Source organism: Cryptomeria japonica, chromosome 9 (assembly GCF_030272615.1).
Source record: "Cryptomeria japonica chromosome 9, Sugi_1.0, whole genome shotgun sequence".
NCBI classification, from domain to species: domain Eukaryota; kingdom Viridiplantae; phylum Streptophyta; class Pinopsida; order Cupressales; family Cupressaceae; genus Cryptomeria; species Cryptomeria japonica.
The window spans coordinates 104405005-104419495 of record NC_081413.1 but is presented as its reverse complement, the minus strand read 5'-3'; the positions used below and the strand labels follow the sequence as shown (position 1 = coordinate 104419495).

Sequence of the window (14491 nt, the reverse complement as noted above, 5' to 3'; positions counted from 1 at the left end):
AAGGGGCAGTAGTGATGATGGAAGAGTGTGCAAGGTGGTATTAATTATGAATTTTCAATGTATATCAGTATTAAGTACCCAGTTACAACGACTTAGATTAACAAAATCTACAAAATCTGATTTTTTTGGGGTTCAAAGATATCAAATAACATTAGCAGTTCTTTTTTAAATTTTGAATTTTGATTAAAAACTAGCTGATTAATTAATAGAAAATAATTTTCATGGTTATCCACACCCACCTTAGAATAATCTTATTCTACCTCGGAATAAAATAATTCCTTAAAACATTCTTGCAAAATAAATGATATAGGACACGAGAATTGAAACATTGTACTTCATTCATTTTGTAGATCAATGGTATCCCTAACAAGCAGAATACCCATATACATTAGGATCCTCTCAAGTTTCACAAAACCATTTACATTATGTTCCACTACACTAAGAAGGCTGCTCCATTCCAGCTTGCATCTGAAACAGCTTTCCCTAACAGAATATTCCAAATTTCTTCTGGCCGGCCCTCTACCATCTAGCTGTAGTAGATTTTCTCATGGTGGTGAAGTCCTCAATCAGTAAGGCAAGACTTCTTACAATTTTTGTCATTTTTCAACTAGAGCCATGTTAGAAATCTCTTCCTGGATCCTTTTATCAGGTAAATCCAAAATAATAGGGCTCCCAAACTGCTTTACCGAAAAAGTTAACTTGTTCTGGTCTTACATGATTGTCAGGGTGACCTGCTCCAATGATTTGTAATGGATTAGTTTGGGATGCCTATCAAAATTCATTCCTCATGTGCTATTTGTTTATTCAACAATTTTGGAGAGGAATAAAAAACAAACTAGGGGCTGTTGACTGAAGAATTGACATTGCCAACTTTGTATCTTTTAAGAAAAAACAACCCCCTAAAAGGAATGAGCTTACAAACACAACATTTCATGGAATAAATAACAGTGCCAAAAATTATAAAGCTTCTTACATGCATTTCTTTCTGATAAAGCAGCTTGTGCTCCAAAAAATTCAACGAGCATCTTCTGACTCGATATCTTGCTATACCAAAAATGGAGAATAACTGCAGCACAATCTAGGACAGCACAAATCAACATGGATATTTCCAATGAATGAAAAATAACAAGGTGAAAGAATAATGAATAAAAATCTAGGAAGATGCATTCCCAACTAGATAAATATCCCAAACCTACAACAATGCAAGTCATGCCTTTTACTCTCTTGTTTTTAATAAAGGTAATATAGAGCCCCGTCCTACAATAATTATTTGCAAATGACAACCTTTACCTGAATTGTTAAAGCAAGCACCCCACATGCATGCCAATGTTACGATTGCACCATTCTATGCAAATACCATGTTCTCTATATATTTCTGCAAATAAATTAAATGCAATAAATAAAGCTGCAATGGTCAGTGCAATGCTCACTTAGAGAAAGAGTTGAGATGACAGTATCCTTTACAATGAACACATAAATGGAATTTAACTAAATGAAGTACAAGTCTATACTTAAACAGAAGTAATGAAACTGCAATAGACCTGGGACAGGTCTTCAATGCCTTTTACCTTATTACTTCATTTCATCTACATGAAATTCATGCACTATAAAACTATGCAATGCGTATTTATGTCAAATATTTAAAAGGATGCTAAACATGATTGATGGTGCATTTCCCACTTATTAAAGCGAAGCATGCTCAGATAGGATATCTTAAGTCTGTTGATGCAGTCTGCAGATAGTCTCACTTCACATACTACTAAACATATTTTTATTTTCATTACTATGAATATAATACATGGGCTATCAAATGCCTTTTAAAACTCATACTTAAAGATATACATAAGTATGCCTCAATAGAGACCAAAAATACAAAGATTCAGATAGGGATTCTAAATCTCCATATGACATGCAATTAATTTTGTTGGTACTGTTTTATGACCCTGAATTGCTGCTTCTTTCCATCTGCCACCATCCTTTATAGCCAAATATGAGTTTTCATATCGTGCCAGATAATCACACCAGCAAATGTATGAATGTTTTTTCAGAAAATGATGACTAAGGACTTGGCTTTAGTTTATACTGCAGCTATCAAGCAAAATGGCATCAGGAACTTGTAAGTAATGCTGGCTAGAGATGCAATCAGCAAGCTGTTGACATTTATGTATTTTCCCACTGCTCACCAACTGAAGCCAAGCAATATATTCATACTGTAATGGTACTATATTGCACAGATATAGAAGCAGCCCAGAACAACCAATATGTATATACAGCTTCAATATGTATGAAAGGGTATCAAATCTATAAGCATATTATAGAGCCAAAAATGTTTTCCATGACAGGCTGCTGCATTTCCTTCAATCAATATAAAAATCTTTGCCATCTGTGAGCCTTGATTACTAACTTTCCCAAAAGATTGTGCACATTAAGATAAATGTGACTAAGGAAACTGATATTAAGAAATGGTAACAAAGCTGGTTTGCTCATTTTAAATTCATCGATGCAGCGACTGCCCGTAGCTCTCTGGAAATATCTGAGAAGGGTGGTCTTTCTACTGGATTTGCTGACCAACACCTTTCCATCAATGATCTCCAAGCAGGTTCACACCAGTCTGGAACTGGTGGCCGTAAGGTATTTTTCATAATACCCCCTGCAATTGTTAAACAATGATAAGACATCACAAAGTCATAAAGACATTATATATGAAATAGTTAATAATGGATCAAAACTATGGTAAATTACAACACAGTATAAAAATTATAAAGGGGATAATCCTTTAGAAATCAAGAGGCAATCAAAGTCTGCGCATCTGCATGTGGCATTCGCATCTTAAAACACTTTTTCTTGTATAGACAGTCATCATTGAAATTTACTCACAGGTTCTAAAATTGAAATTGAGGATGAACTTCAGTGGTATCTTTCCTAAATGCTTAATTGTTGTCTTAAAATCAAAGCTGGATGAGCAATGATAGAAAACTTATAGAATTTCCTCAATTACTCATTTACTGATTATATAACAAAAACCTTTTACTAGGATTTACATTGACGAAAAAATAATTTGGGATGAAAAGTGATTAAAAAAACATCAATAAAAATCCTTTTCATGTAAATGTCACAAAGCATGTAGAACTTCATAAAGAATTTTCAATTTAGGTTAAGCTACGTTTAGAAGAGTGTAGGTCATAGCAACCTGCTCTCTTCTAAAAGGAAAGGGTTTAATAGGAGTAGGCCAAAAAGGCAAAAATCATGGGTTTTCTTCAATTTGAATGCTTTTTGCTACTAAATACGCTGAGATAACAAAACACACAGTTATCCAAAAGCACTGGTTTAAGTTTAACCAATGTCAGATTTAACAAAAACATGAGATTTTCTCTAATTTCATCTGTAGTTTACCCATCCCTAACTATGAAATATTAGATATCCACTATTCTTCTCCATATTTAACCCAGATATGAAACATTAAAAATCAAAAGCATCCACATGTGCCAGGGAAAAGCTGTAAATTGGAATCTTTAAAAAACAATAACTGTGACAAAATTTCACTTAGCACTCAAGAAGTGTGTTTTACCCTCCCATTTGACACTCAGAAAAATTTGATCTGGCTCATGTATAACCCGTGCATAATTTTTTGTAAAGATGAATTATAGGTATAGCACCTATTTCTTCAGAATGTATTCACTTACCTTTGATTTCTCATGAGGAAGTTCCCAAAATTGCGTAAATTTTGTAACATAAATTTTGTAAATTAATAAATCCTTCAGTAACAAAGATTTTAAAACATGACTTAAATGTAGCCAAAATTTGCAATGAAGGCTATTCTTAAAGATCTTCCTAGAAATTTAGGTCTATTTTGGGAGAAAAGATGCACTACAAGTTCAAAGCAGGTTCACAAAAAGCTGCCTGTACAGAAAACCAAAACCAAAATTTTAAGCTGAATCATTACAAGGAGATTTCTAAAAAGTTTAGTTGTGAAAGGGTATAACCTCCTTTACATTGTTAAGTGTAATAATCAAACTAGCAATAAAGAAGAAAACCATTAAGATCACCACTACCAAATGATTTAGTGAAGAGGCAAAATCTGAATGATGGTATGGAAAGACAAAAAAAAAATATGGTAACACTACACCAGGAAGACTAATAACTTGCACATTCAGAACTACTGATTAAATGATAGTAATTGCACGGCTACAAGTAATTCTCATCAGGGCCAGTATTTCTCCTTACCTTGGTCTGGTTAGTTCAACACACAAACAAATATTTATGGTACTACTATGGTTGTTTACTACTACAGCTGGACCACTCCTTTGTGGGAGACTCTTGAATATAATTATTGTAAGATAGCCCTTTCTGATTTATTTCCAGCTGCTCCAAAGCACGAGAGAGAGGAAATATATTAGATTGCAGTATTCTGCGCATTGGAACTCTGCCAAAATAAATTTCATTGTCCTAGATTACTGCATCTTGAGAATGACATGCATAGAGTAAAAGTGACAATAGTTTGGAGGTACAGCACTTTCCCAAGTTCTGGCCAATCGCTCTCATACATGGAGTAAAAATGGCATTGATCTGGACGTAAATAAGTTCTCCATAAATTCTGGGCCCTGGCCAATAGCTCTCACACATGGAGTAAAAATGGTGATGGTTTGGAGGCAAAGCAGTGTTCCAAATTCTGGCAAATAGCTCTCATACATAAAAGATGAGTATTCTGTTCACGAGGCCATTGTTGTTCAATTATGTAAATGCTTTCCATTTATGTAAATGTTTTCAAAATATAAGAGACTCTTTAAATGTATCCATCTTCAAATTAGATTTCTTTTTGTTTCCAGAAATGAGCCATTCAGAATGCATGTGTCAAGAACCATGTTATATTGTGTTTGATTTCACTGTAGAGAAGAACAATCTATTTGAAATCCCACTGATTCTCAATCATGACACTGAAGGACATCCAATTTCTTTTAATATAATGATTTTTTTATTATTTGCTTACGATCACGTGGCCAACAGTTTGGCAATAACAAGAAAACTCATATGCCTGAAATGTGCCTGCAATAGTTTGGTAAAAGGAAAGGTTTCTTTTATCAGTATAAGAAGAACAGATCTTCCAGATTGGGGTCATAAGGTTGCTACTTAAAAAAACATGTAAGAATCAAATGATGGTGCCAACAATGTAGGATGATACAAAATAAGATATATCTCTGAGTGGTGAAGAGGAATATATTCAAAATAGTAAATATATATTACTTATGAAAACTGATAAATCCTCCGAAGAGATGTCGCTGCGTTTTCCTCCGCGCGCTAGGGTTTTCTAGTGCTGGAAAACGACCAGACTGGGGAGCTTGCAGCTGGGTATCGGCGGTTAAGGGAGACTTTGACCATGGTGGGTTATCTGCTGCTCACAAAAGATTTCAGCGTGGTTTCTCTGGATGTTCTCGAGACCGAAGGGTTTCACTGGAGATGAAGAGTTCGGCCAGTGTGGACTAGGGGTTCGTTCCTGGTCTCGGCTTCATGCACAGAAGGAACGGTTGGTAGGAGTGAGGAATGGCAATATTGTGGATCGGAGGGCTCACCATTTGATGCCAAAGGGTGATTTGTTGTCGCACAGGAGGGAATAACTGGGTTCCTCTGTTACGCATAGGGCATCAGCGGCTAAGCCGGTTGTGGTTAATCTTTCAGAGGAGGTTGAGAAGGAAGTAGTTCATAATGAAAAGGTTTTTGCCGGATTAGGGCTTATTGGGCGTTTCAGGGGGTTCTGGCCAAGTCTTGTTGATCTTCATTAGTGGATTTCAGCGCATTGGGAACCCCTTGTGGAGGATTGTGGGCAGATTTACCCTCATGCTCGAAGGTTTTTTATTGTTGTTTTTCAAAATGAGGAGGATAAGAACAAAGCCCTTGGCTGTAGCCAATGGTGTTGGGAGGACACTCTGAAACCTTGGCATCTGGCTTTCAATCCTATGACGGAATCCTTCGATCGCATCCCTTTGTGGATCAGACTTCCAAATCTTCCAGTCCAGTATTGGTTTGATTCCTGTTTTGAAGCTGTTGGGAATGCTTTAGGTAAGTTTTTAATGACTGATGAAGGCTCTCTTAATTTACTACACACTACATTTGCTCGGTTATTGATTGAGGTGGATGTGTCTCAGGATCTCCCTTCGAAGATTTATATTTCAACTTCGAAAGGTTGCTAAACTCAAATCGTGGACTATGAAGGGGTTCCCTTTAGGTGCAGGAGGTTTTTTATGATTGGACATAATGCTGATTCATGCAACAGGCATAGGGTGATGCGTCCAGCATCTTGTGGAAAGAGGTCACCCCACAATATTATACAGTGGATAAGGTGGAGCTGGACCGGATTTCTCATGAGAATTTGGGGGGTTTGAACAAAGACACTAAGGATAAGGAACCAGAGGCTGAATAGATTGAACATGGTGTGGTTGAAGGCTTGAAGGATGTGGCAGTGGATGGGGCTCTTTTGGATTGTAGCATTAATCAGGCTGATAGAGAGGAGCAGAATATAAGGGTTGGCTCTGATTCCCTGGGGGGAAGTGCTACAGGGGCGGTTGATGGGGTCCAAGCTAAGAAGCTTTGTGGGGTTAATAGGGAGGTGGAGGGTGTAGGGGTTTCAAATCTGAAACTATTGGAGAATGCAAGAGCGAATGGTTGGATTGAGGTTAAATGGAAAAAAGATAAGAGGGGTAAGGGAGGGAGTATCTGTGATGTCCCTTCTCAGCTTGAAGAGGGAGATTCATCTGGGGAGGCGGCTCCCTTACTGTAGCCCCACCTCGTTTGGGCCAGTTATAATCATGGTTTTTTAATAAAAATATCACTGTTACCGACCAAAAAAAAATACTAAATATATATTGCCCACCATTGACAACAGGCTAGAAGTCACGGCCATCAATAAATTGAAATTAAACAAAGCTATGAGTTCTGTTGTTTGTAAACATCAACCGGTTAAAAGCTAAAATTGCATACTGAGATATCTGCATCAGTACATTTTAGAAACTCATTGGCAGTCAAACATACCTATGATTGACCCACAATGCATGTTTGCATAAGGCTCATCTCCAGTAAGAAGTTCCCACATGACTATTCCAAAAGAATAAACATCAATCTGTAGAAAAGTCAGATGCAAAAACATATGAGAAGAAAGAAAGGATCTAACATACTAAACATTAAGTAGCTATAAGTGAATAAAGAATTCCATGAGTGTTTCAAGAGTGGCTTACTTTATCGCTTACACCACTTCGCCCACTAAGAAGCTCTGGTGCCATCCATGGCAATGTTCCTCGGACACCGCCAGAAACTAAAGTCTGGTGTTTTACCTTGGACAAGCCCATATCACCAATCTGAAACCAATTATGCCCAATGAGAAATAAACTTTGAAGCAATAATTAGAGTTAGTGTTTCCAATCAGCCCTTTTAGCTGCACCAGTGATGATGAAACAGCATACATAAGACACAGGAAGGTTCAATAGCTTACACCTGTATAATATTACTAAATGCCTATAAATTATATTTAACCATGCTGAACCAATCTTTATCCAGAATGAAAATTAAATTTATAAGCATTCCTTGGAACGCAACATACCTTACAAACTGGTCGATGTGGATCTCTCATATTAACCAGAAGATTCTCACACTTCAGATCAAAGTGAACTATGTTTTTTTCATGCAAATATTCCATGCCAAATGCAGCATCCATAGCTAAAATCAACCTTTTGCGTCGATCAATGGTTCTGCAATAATTTACTGTATTCTAAGCATACTCACAAGCCATCATAAAGAATATAAACCAAAGAACTCAAAATATTAAAATTATTCAGCCACTTAAACTTTTCATATTGATCAATGTCAAAGCCAAGTGCTTCTTAGTTTGCATTTATTACATTCTCTCTAAAATGCTTACCTGTCCTTCTTGCGTAAGACTTGTTTGAGGGACCCATTCACCATATATTCGGTAACAGTTGCTAGGGTGGCACCAGGTCCATCTCGAACAACACCATAGAATGATATAACATTGGGATGATGGAGTTGACCTAGAATAGAAGCCTCTTTCCAGAAGTCTGCTATCTGAGTACAAAATAATACAAATAGAGGGAAAAAGAAGTTATATCACAACTACAATATGAAAATAATTTGTCCCAGAAAAATTAGGTCATTGTAAGCAGCACAGCCAGCTCAAAACATTATCATCATGAGGAAACTGACCAAAATGCATTCACGACAAAAAAAGTCTGACTGTAAGCCTGTTTCAAATGCATGGATAATATATTCATTCTTGTTAAAAAATTTATGTAGTAGCTTCCCAATAATAACTGATAATCTGCTAATCAATCAAGTAACTTGAGTAATCAAAGAAGGGCAGCATTTGTTGTCATTTCTTTTTTGCACACAAGATTGTGATGTGGTTATGACTAAATTTTGTGAAACGAACTTCAGCATTAAACAACCTCCACTAGATAAAACAAGCAACGTCACAAGATAGGCACCAGTTTATAGGGAATTAATTTAATAGAGAACCAACATGAAAGTGTGTTCCAAAGTTGTGGTGGTATTTTTTTCAGGGTCAAATTACCATATTATGAACAAATGACTTACTCAATATCAAAATTTAACTAAAGGTCAAGAATTTTTTTCATAGTGTTCTTCATATTACAACTGACAACTGTTGATTAAAGACTCGTTATGATCATCTTCCAAAATCTAAGTGGGTGCCTAAGAATAATACGAAATCTTTAGAAAATGCTCTTTGATTTCTGTAACTGTTTGAGTTCACACAATCTCATCAATAATGAGAGTCATGCAAATGGCATGATTATTCCATTAATTAAATCAAAATTTATAATACCAGCAACAACAAACAAAGTTCTGTTTTTAAACAACAATCCTCAAATGTATCATAGAAGAGAAACAGAAAAAAGGTATCTACCAGCCGTTCTTGCTCTGACGGCCTTCCTTCAAAACAACTGGCTTTGATCCGCTTGATAGCAACGTCTGATCCCTTCCATTTTCCATAATAAACTGTTCCATACGTGCCAGAGCCAAGCTCCCGTATTTCTTCCAAGTCAGAATTTTTTATTATCTGAAAGGTGTAACATAAAGGACTGGATGAATAAAAAATTGAATTGAGATTCTGAGCATGAGCCCAGGACAAACATTTCTGTATTTACTGTACCTAAAACACAAACAACAACATGAAAGAGTAGATTGGCATGTTTATTGAAACATAAATGAATCTGAGTATACTGAAAAGCTCATACCTGCAAACCTTTAGCCAATGCTTGTGCCTCAGCTTCTGCTGAAGCTTTCCTTGCCATATCTGCTGAATCTGAGTCACCACCTTTAACTAATTCCAAAGAATTATTCTGTAATAAAGTTAACATTGTTAAAAGTAATTTGCAAATATTGAAGAGGAGGGCATTGGGAGTTTTATATGACAAGCATTCAATTTGGAAATAAAAATTCCAGGCCTACCATACCTCAGTAACTTCTTGTTTTGGTATGTTTTCTTCAACATCTGAAGTAGGAAACATATCTTCATCTTTTACTTCCTTATAATCAACTTCTGTTATTGCTTCTTTTTCATTTCCAACAGAATGTTGCTTATCCAATATCTTAGATGCTGATGATACCTTTGAATGTGGTATGCTTGGACTGTGCAACGGCAAATCCATGGGTCTGGATATAATCAAACAATCTGCTTTCTTTTCAATATTCATGCAGTTCTCGTTCATCCTGTTATCTGCATCTTCATCTTGCTTGGGTAGTTCAGGGTCTTTTAAATTGTGCTCCATTTCCAGCTGTGCTTTAATAGACATCATTCTTATGTTTCCCAAGATGATATTTTTATCCAACTCGCTAGATTTTCTCCCTTCTTCAGTTTCTGACAACAAGTTCTCTGGCAAAGCCACATTGGTGCTATTTGCAGGACTTTGATCATATATTGGAGGAGTGGTAGAAGCTAAGTCAATTATTCTTTGGGGTGAAGAAGATGATGCAGATGGAAAAATTGCAGATGATCTTGACAGGGCAGGTTGATCATGTACAAAAGCAACCGGTGAATTTATAGCATGCGAAAAATCACTACTAGAAAGAATTTGGCTGTCTTCTGAAGTTTCCAAAACATTAGATACACATGTGATGTCCGTTTCACACTGGAAACTTGCATGCCTCTTGACAGGCTCTCTGGCAAGGAACTTAAGGTCCTCAATTTCACTTGTGGCATGAGATTCTATAAGGTGATTACTGCTGCTGTCAGAAATATTTGATATCTTTACAGTAACATCACTTCGCTTACCATCAGGAAAATTTGTTACATTTGAAGTATTCATTCCATGTGATATATAAACATGCCCCATCCTTTCAATATCTTGGTTATATCTCTTACCAAGGACAGGATCTGCACTCTCGTCTTTTCCATCATTGTAAAACCCGATCCCTTGCCCATTATTTGGCTGCACATCAATTCTGAAGCTGTCATTCAAATGACTTTCAATAACCGTATAGCTTAGCTTGTTCTGTGAAACATTTCCCGAATCAGGTGCCCTCACATCCTGTACAACATTATCTTTGCCATGCATGTCCACAAATTTTCCATGCACAGCTACAGATACTGCAGGAGGAGCTTTGTCTATTTGAGTTTCATACTGGTCGGAAATGACCTGCTTGTGGAAATCTTCGACTTCTGTAATGTTGTAAGCATCATCTGGATGCAAGCCATAATAGCCCCTTGGGTAATGATCCCAGAGGTTGCTTTGTTCGATGCTATCATGCATACTTTCCTCCAGTTCGTAAACACCATTTGCCTTCCCATCCATCAGCATTTCTACTTGGTCATTCACGGGATGCATAACCCTTTCCTTCACTTTTTCTTGCCCCTCCTGAAAAGTGACTAGTTGATCAGGCTGCTGTGTGGAATACATGCTTTGATCCACTCTCTTATTTAAATCCTTGTCTAATCCATTTTGACCTGGATAAAGCAGCGATTGCTCTGAATATGAATGTGGGACCCAAACCTCAGAAATGTTTTGCCTTGACTGTACTACAGCATATTGTTGTTGAGAGGAAGAGTTACCTTCAAATGCTTTCTGCTGGTGACTCAGATTTTGCCCTGGAAATCTTGCATCCTTCTCTACAAAATAAGGCTGGCGATGCCAAGTTACATGGTTCTCACCGGGTATATACCTGTTGGAGCTTGGGAGAGAATCCAAGGGTGCTAAATTTCCCATTGGTTGGTTGCTAATGTACTCTACTGGGTTTCCATATTCATCACAAGCCCAAGGAACCTGCGAATTATGATGGTTTTGCAAATACCTCTCGTGGTGATTGCTAGAATTTGCCTCAGGCACGGTGGATGCAGAAGCCAAATGAAAATCCAAAACATTTGATGGATGCGATATATGGCTAAAATCATGAGAAAGTTGTGGGCCTGAGGTATAATATGACGGATTCCAAGGTCTCTCCATCTCAATATCATTCTGCAAAATTTGTTTCTCTACTTGCCCAACCATAGAACGTGAAAATGCATTATTCTGCAGCAAATTTGAGTGGACAATTTCGTGGTGATCTCTGTACACATAATCATAACTATTGAATGCAACTTGATGCAATGTATTATCATTCTGTAAATGTTGAAGTTGCTCTGAACGCCTGCCAATAGGATGCAAAAATGCCCCTCTTTGTACTGAATCTGACCAGCCAACTTCATAGTGATGCTTGCTGGAGTTATGTTCTTGATCATGATAAATCTCATCAGAAATGTTTTGAGCAGCCTGATGATATGCAAGTGGCATTTCATGCTGCCAAGAATAGGTTGGAGAATGCAAATCACTCTGGTGTGATGGAATATTATATATTCTCTCACGGTCGAGCATACTAGGATTACTAGCAGCAACCTCAGATTTAACATTAATATGATGCTGCTCTGACTGGTGCAAATTGTCTTGAGATTCAACATGTGGTACATATGTATCTGCCATAATTTGTTTGTAATCTCTGCCATTCACAAATCCAGAATGAAGCCCGCTGCCAATATTGGACTGCCCTTTCAAAGGAGATTCAACCCCAGGCAACCCAATAGTTTCCCGCAGTGGAGTTGCAATATTAGTTAAAACATGTTGCGGATGGCTGCCTGAATCAGATTGCAAGTGGGATAAGTGCTGCTGATGATATCCAACATCAGGTTGCAATTGGAATGGAATTTCAACCCCAACATCCTGCTTGTTTTCATGTGGATGGGGCAAGTGCTGATGATAACTGCCAACCTCAGACTGCCCTTTAAATGGAATCTCAGCCACAGATGCCACTGGAATTTCCGGACAAGACTCAACTCGATGTGACAAATGCAGACGATGGCCATCAATGCCAATTTGCCCTTTTGAAGGAATTTCAACTGCAGACACTGCAGTGACTTCCCGATAAGTTTCATTCCGTTGAGGCACATGCTCGTGATGGTGGTAATGATGATGATGATGATGATGACCACTGAGCTCGGGCTGTCCCCTGGGACTTAATTCAGGCCCCTGGATGTTCTGAAATGATTCGTTCAAGGCCATATGATGATGATTTACATATTGATTATTCCTGTTGAATTCAGCTTGCCCCATTGGCAAATATTCATGCCCTTGCACCTCGGAATAGGACAAATACTGATGGGATTGCCCTTGCATATCAGAATACTGGTCATGCTGGACTAAATTACTGCTATGCACATAGTGATTGTGCTGATGAGGAGTCTGTTTTTGATAATACTGATCAGCAGCAGACACCGGCTTATGATGATGAGGATGATGATGAGAAGGCGATGACGGTGGCGGCGATGATGTAGCCGATCCTCCACCCTTAGAAAAGGGTTTCATCAGAGACACAGGCAAAGCCACAGACACATGCTGTGCAATCCCAGCTTCACTTCCATTCCCAGCTACTAGTGAATTATTGTTGTTATTATTATTACTACTACTACTGCTACTATTCACATTCTCATTATTCCTATTACTCCTATTATAACTGTTGTTGCTATTACTGATACTAATATAATTGTTTTCAAATTGCTGCCTATTCATCTCAACCACAGAATTCAAGGCCTCAACATACCTCTGCTCGCAGTCTCTCTCATCATTCCCCTCAATTGACATTAAATTCTGCTGCTGCTGCTGATCTGCAGCCGCAAACAGAAACAATCGGAGCCTGCTGCAGACACCATCACTGGCCTCAAGCCTGTCATACTCCTCCATCATATGACAGACATCCTCGTCAGACAGAACGGAAACAAGCGCATCAAGATCATCATCAGGCTGCTGATATTTCAAACTTAGGGTTTCCTGCTCATACAACTCCCTCAATTTCGCCATCAATTCCCGGTAATTAACATCCCTACTAACACAAACAATCCTCGTCTCACCGCCTGCATAGCGGAGCTTCCCATCGGAGGGCCTGGGAAGAATCGAGCCACCAAAACTGCACAGAAACTTCACCCGAACAAAATTCCCATCTTCTTTCGCCAAATTATCCGTCTCCGTCATACCAAAGGGAGCCGCACACCTCACCTCCGACATAGTCATCATATTCACAAAAAATCCACCTCAAATTTCACGATATCAATCCAAATTGAAAAAAAATTATCAGAAATTCTTCCTTGCAGAGCCTGAGGAAAAACCACGTTCTAACCCTAACAGATGCAATGCAAAAATAACGTCCCATTTTCGCTTCAGCACATACTCAGGATATGCTTCTGCTTTTCCTTCGACTTAGACCGTTAAATTCAATGGCTGCCTCTGCAGAATCTCAATCCAACCTATTTTTTATTTTTCAATTTCCTCTCCTCCGAAGAAAAATACTTATTCTACCATTCGCATAAAATGCCAACGCCATTGCCACATGTAATTAACTTGGCATCAAATGCTTACAAACCGTGCCGTGGGGATGCTGACACAGTGCAGAATATTCCTTCATTCGGAATTCAACAGTTCTCCATTACAGTTGAATTGCTGTTGTCGCGTTCATCGAAATTATCCGCCTGCCACGTTTCTGCTCTCAAGTACGCAAATCTTGAAAAATTTATCTTCCATTATTATATTTAGCCATTATTCTTAAGGCCAGACTTTTTCTGCTTTAAATTGCTTCGTCAGTGTGTGGTGGTGTGCTTTTTAAAGATAGTCCACTCTATTTTTCTGCCTAGAAAAACTTTTCGATTTTGTAAGAGGTAATAATACTAAACAATTAATTTTAGATGTAACTCCTAAACCCTTGCCTTTTGCAAGTGCATGAATGATTGGGGCCCTTCCTTTGCCCTTTCTGTTAGAAAAAGCATCGCTACAAAGCAAATTGGACGGTGTCATATTTGTTAGGGCGGTGTGTGTCCACATTTGTGAATGTCTTCATCCATAATTCATGACAAAGAAATTCGAAGTCATGGTCTAGTTGTGCAATTAATAATGATCTCATAAATTGTGTTGTTGTTATTAAAAGTATTTGATAATTTTTTTCATTTTTA

The 14491-nt window shown here is 37.8% G+C and overlaps 1 protein-coding gene across 3 annotated transcripts; it reads right to left on the bottom strand.

Moving 5' to 3' along the window:
• Window positions 1–316: 316 nt before the first annotated feature.
• On the bottom strand, window positions 317–14100 carry LOC131062801 (uncharacterized). 3 transcript variants are annotated; one of them, XR_009110962.2, is made up of 10 exons: window positions 9480–14100; window positions 9261–9365; window positions 8930–9082; window positions 7907–8070; window positions 7589–7736; window positions 7227–7346; window positions 7024–7111; window positions 1291–1375; window positions 974–1078; window positions 317–731 (listed from the first exon to the last, which is right to left on the bottom strand). XR_009110962.2 is itself a non-coding variant. In XM_057996542.2 (8 exons), exons 1-8 carry the CDS (start codon window positions 13560–13562, stop codon window positions 2484–2486), a joined length of 5028 nt encoding a protein of 1675 aa, XP_057852525.1. In that variant the 5' UTR covers window positions 13563–14098; the 3' UTR covers window positions 1606–2483. The 3 variants fall into 3 exon arrangements, 1 of the variants encoding a protein (XP_057852525.1); XR_009110961.2 differs by having other exon boundaries at window positions 974–1066; XM_057996542.2 differs by lacking the exons at window positions 317–731; window positions 974–1078; window positions 1291–1375 and adding an exon at window positions 1606–2650 and having other exon boundaries at window positions 9480–14098.
• Between the last annotated feature and the right edge of the window lie 391 nt (window positions 14101–14491).

Bases quoted from the DNA above. Each gene is read 5' to 3' on its own strand.
- LOC131062801 (XM_057996542.2), bottom strand. From the start codon at position 13,562: ATGATGACTATGTCGGAGGTGAGGTGTGCGGCTCCCTTTGGTATGACG. The intron at 7,112-7,226 runs GTAAGCCACTCT...ACTTTTCTACAG, and splicing joins GAAGTGGTGTAAGCGATAAA to ATTGATGTTTATTCTTTTGG. The intron at 2,651-7,023 runs GTATGTTTGACT...TAACAATTGCAG, and splicing joins GCATTGTGGGTCAATCATAG to GGGGTATTATGAAAAATACC.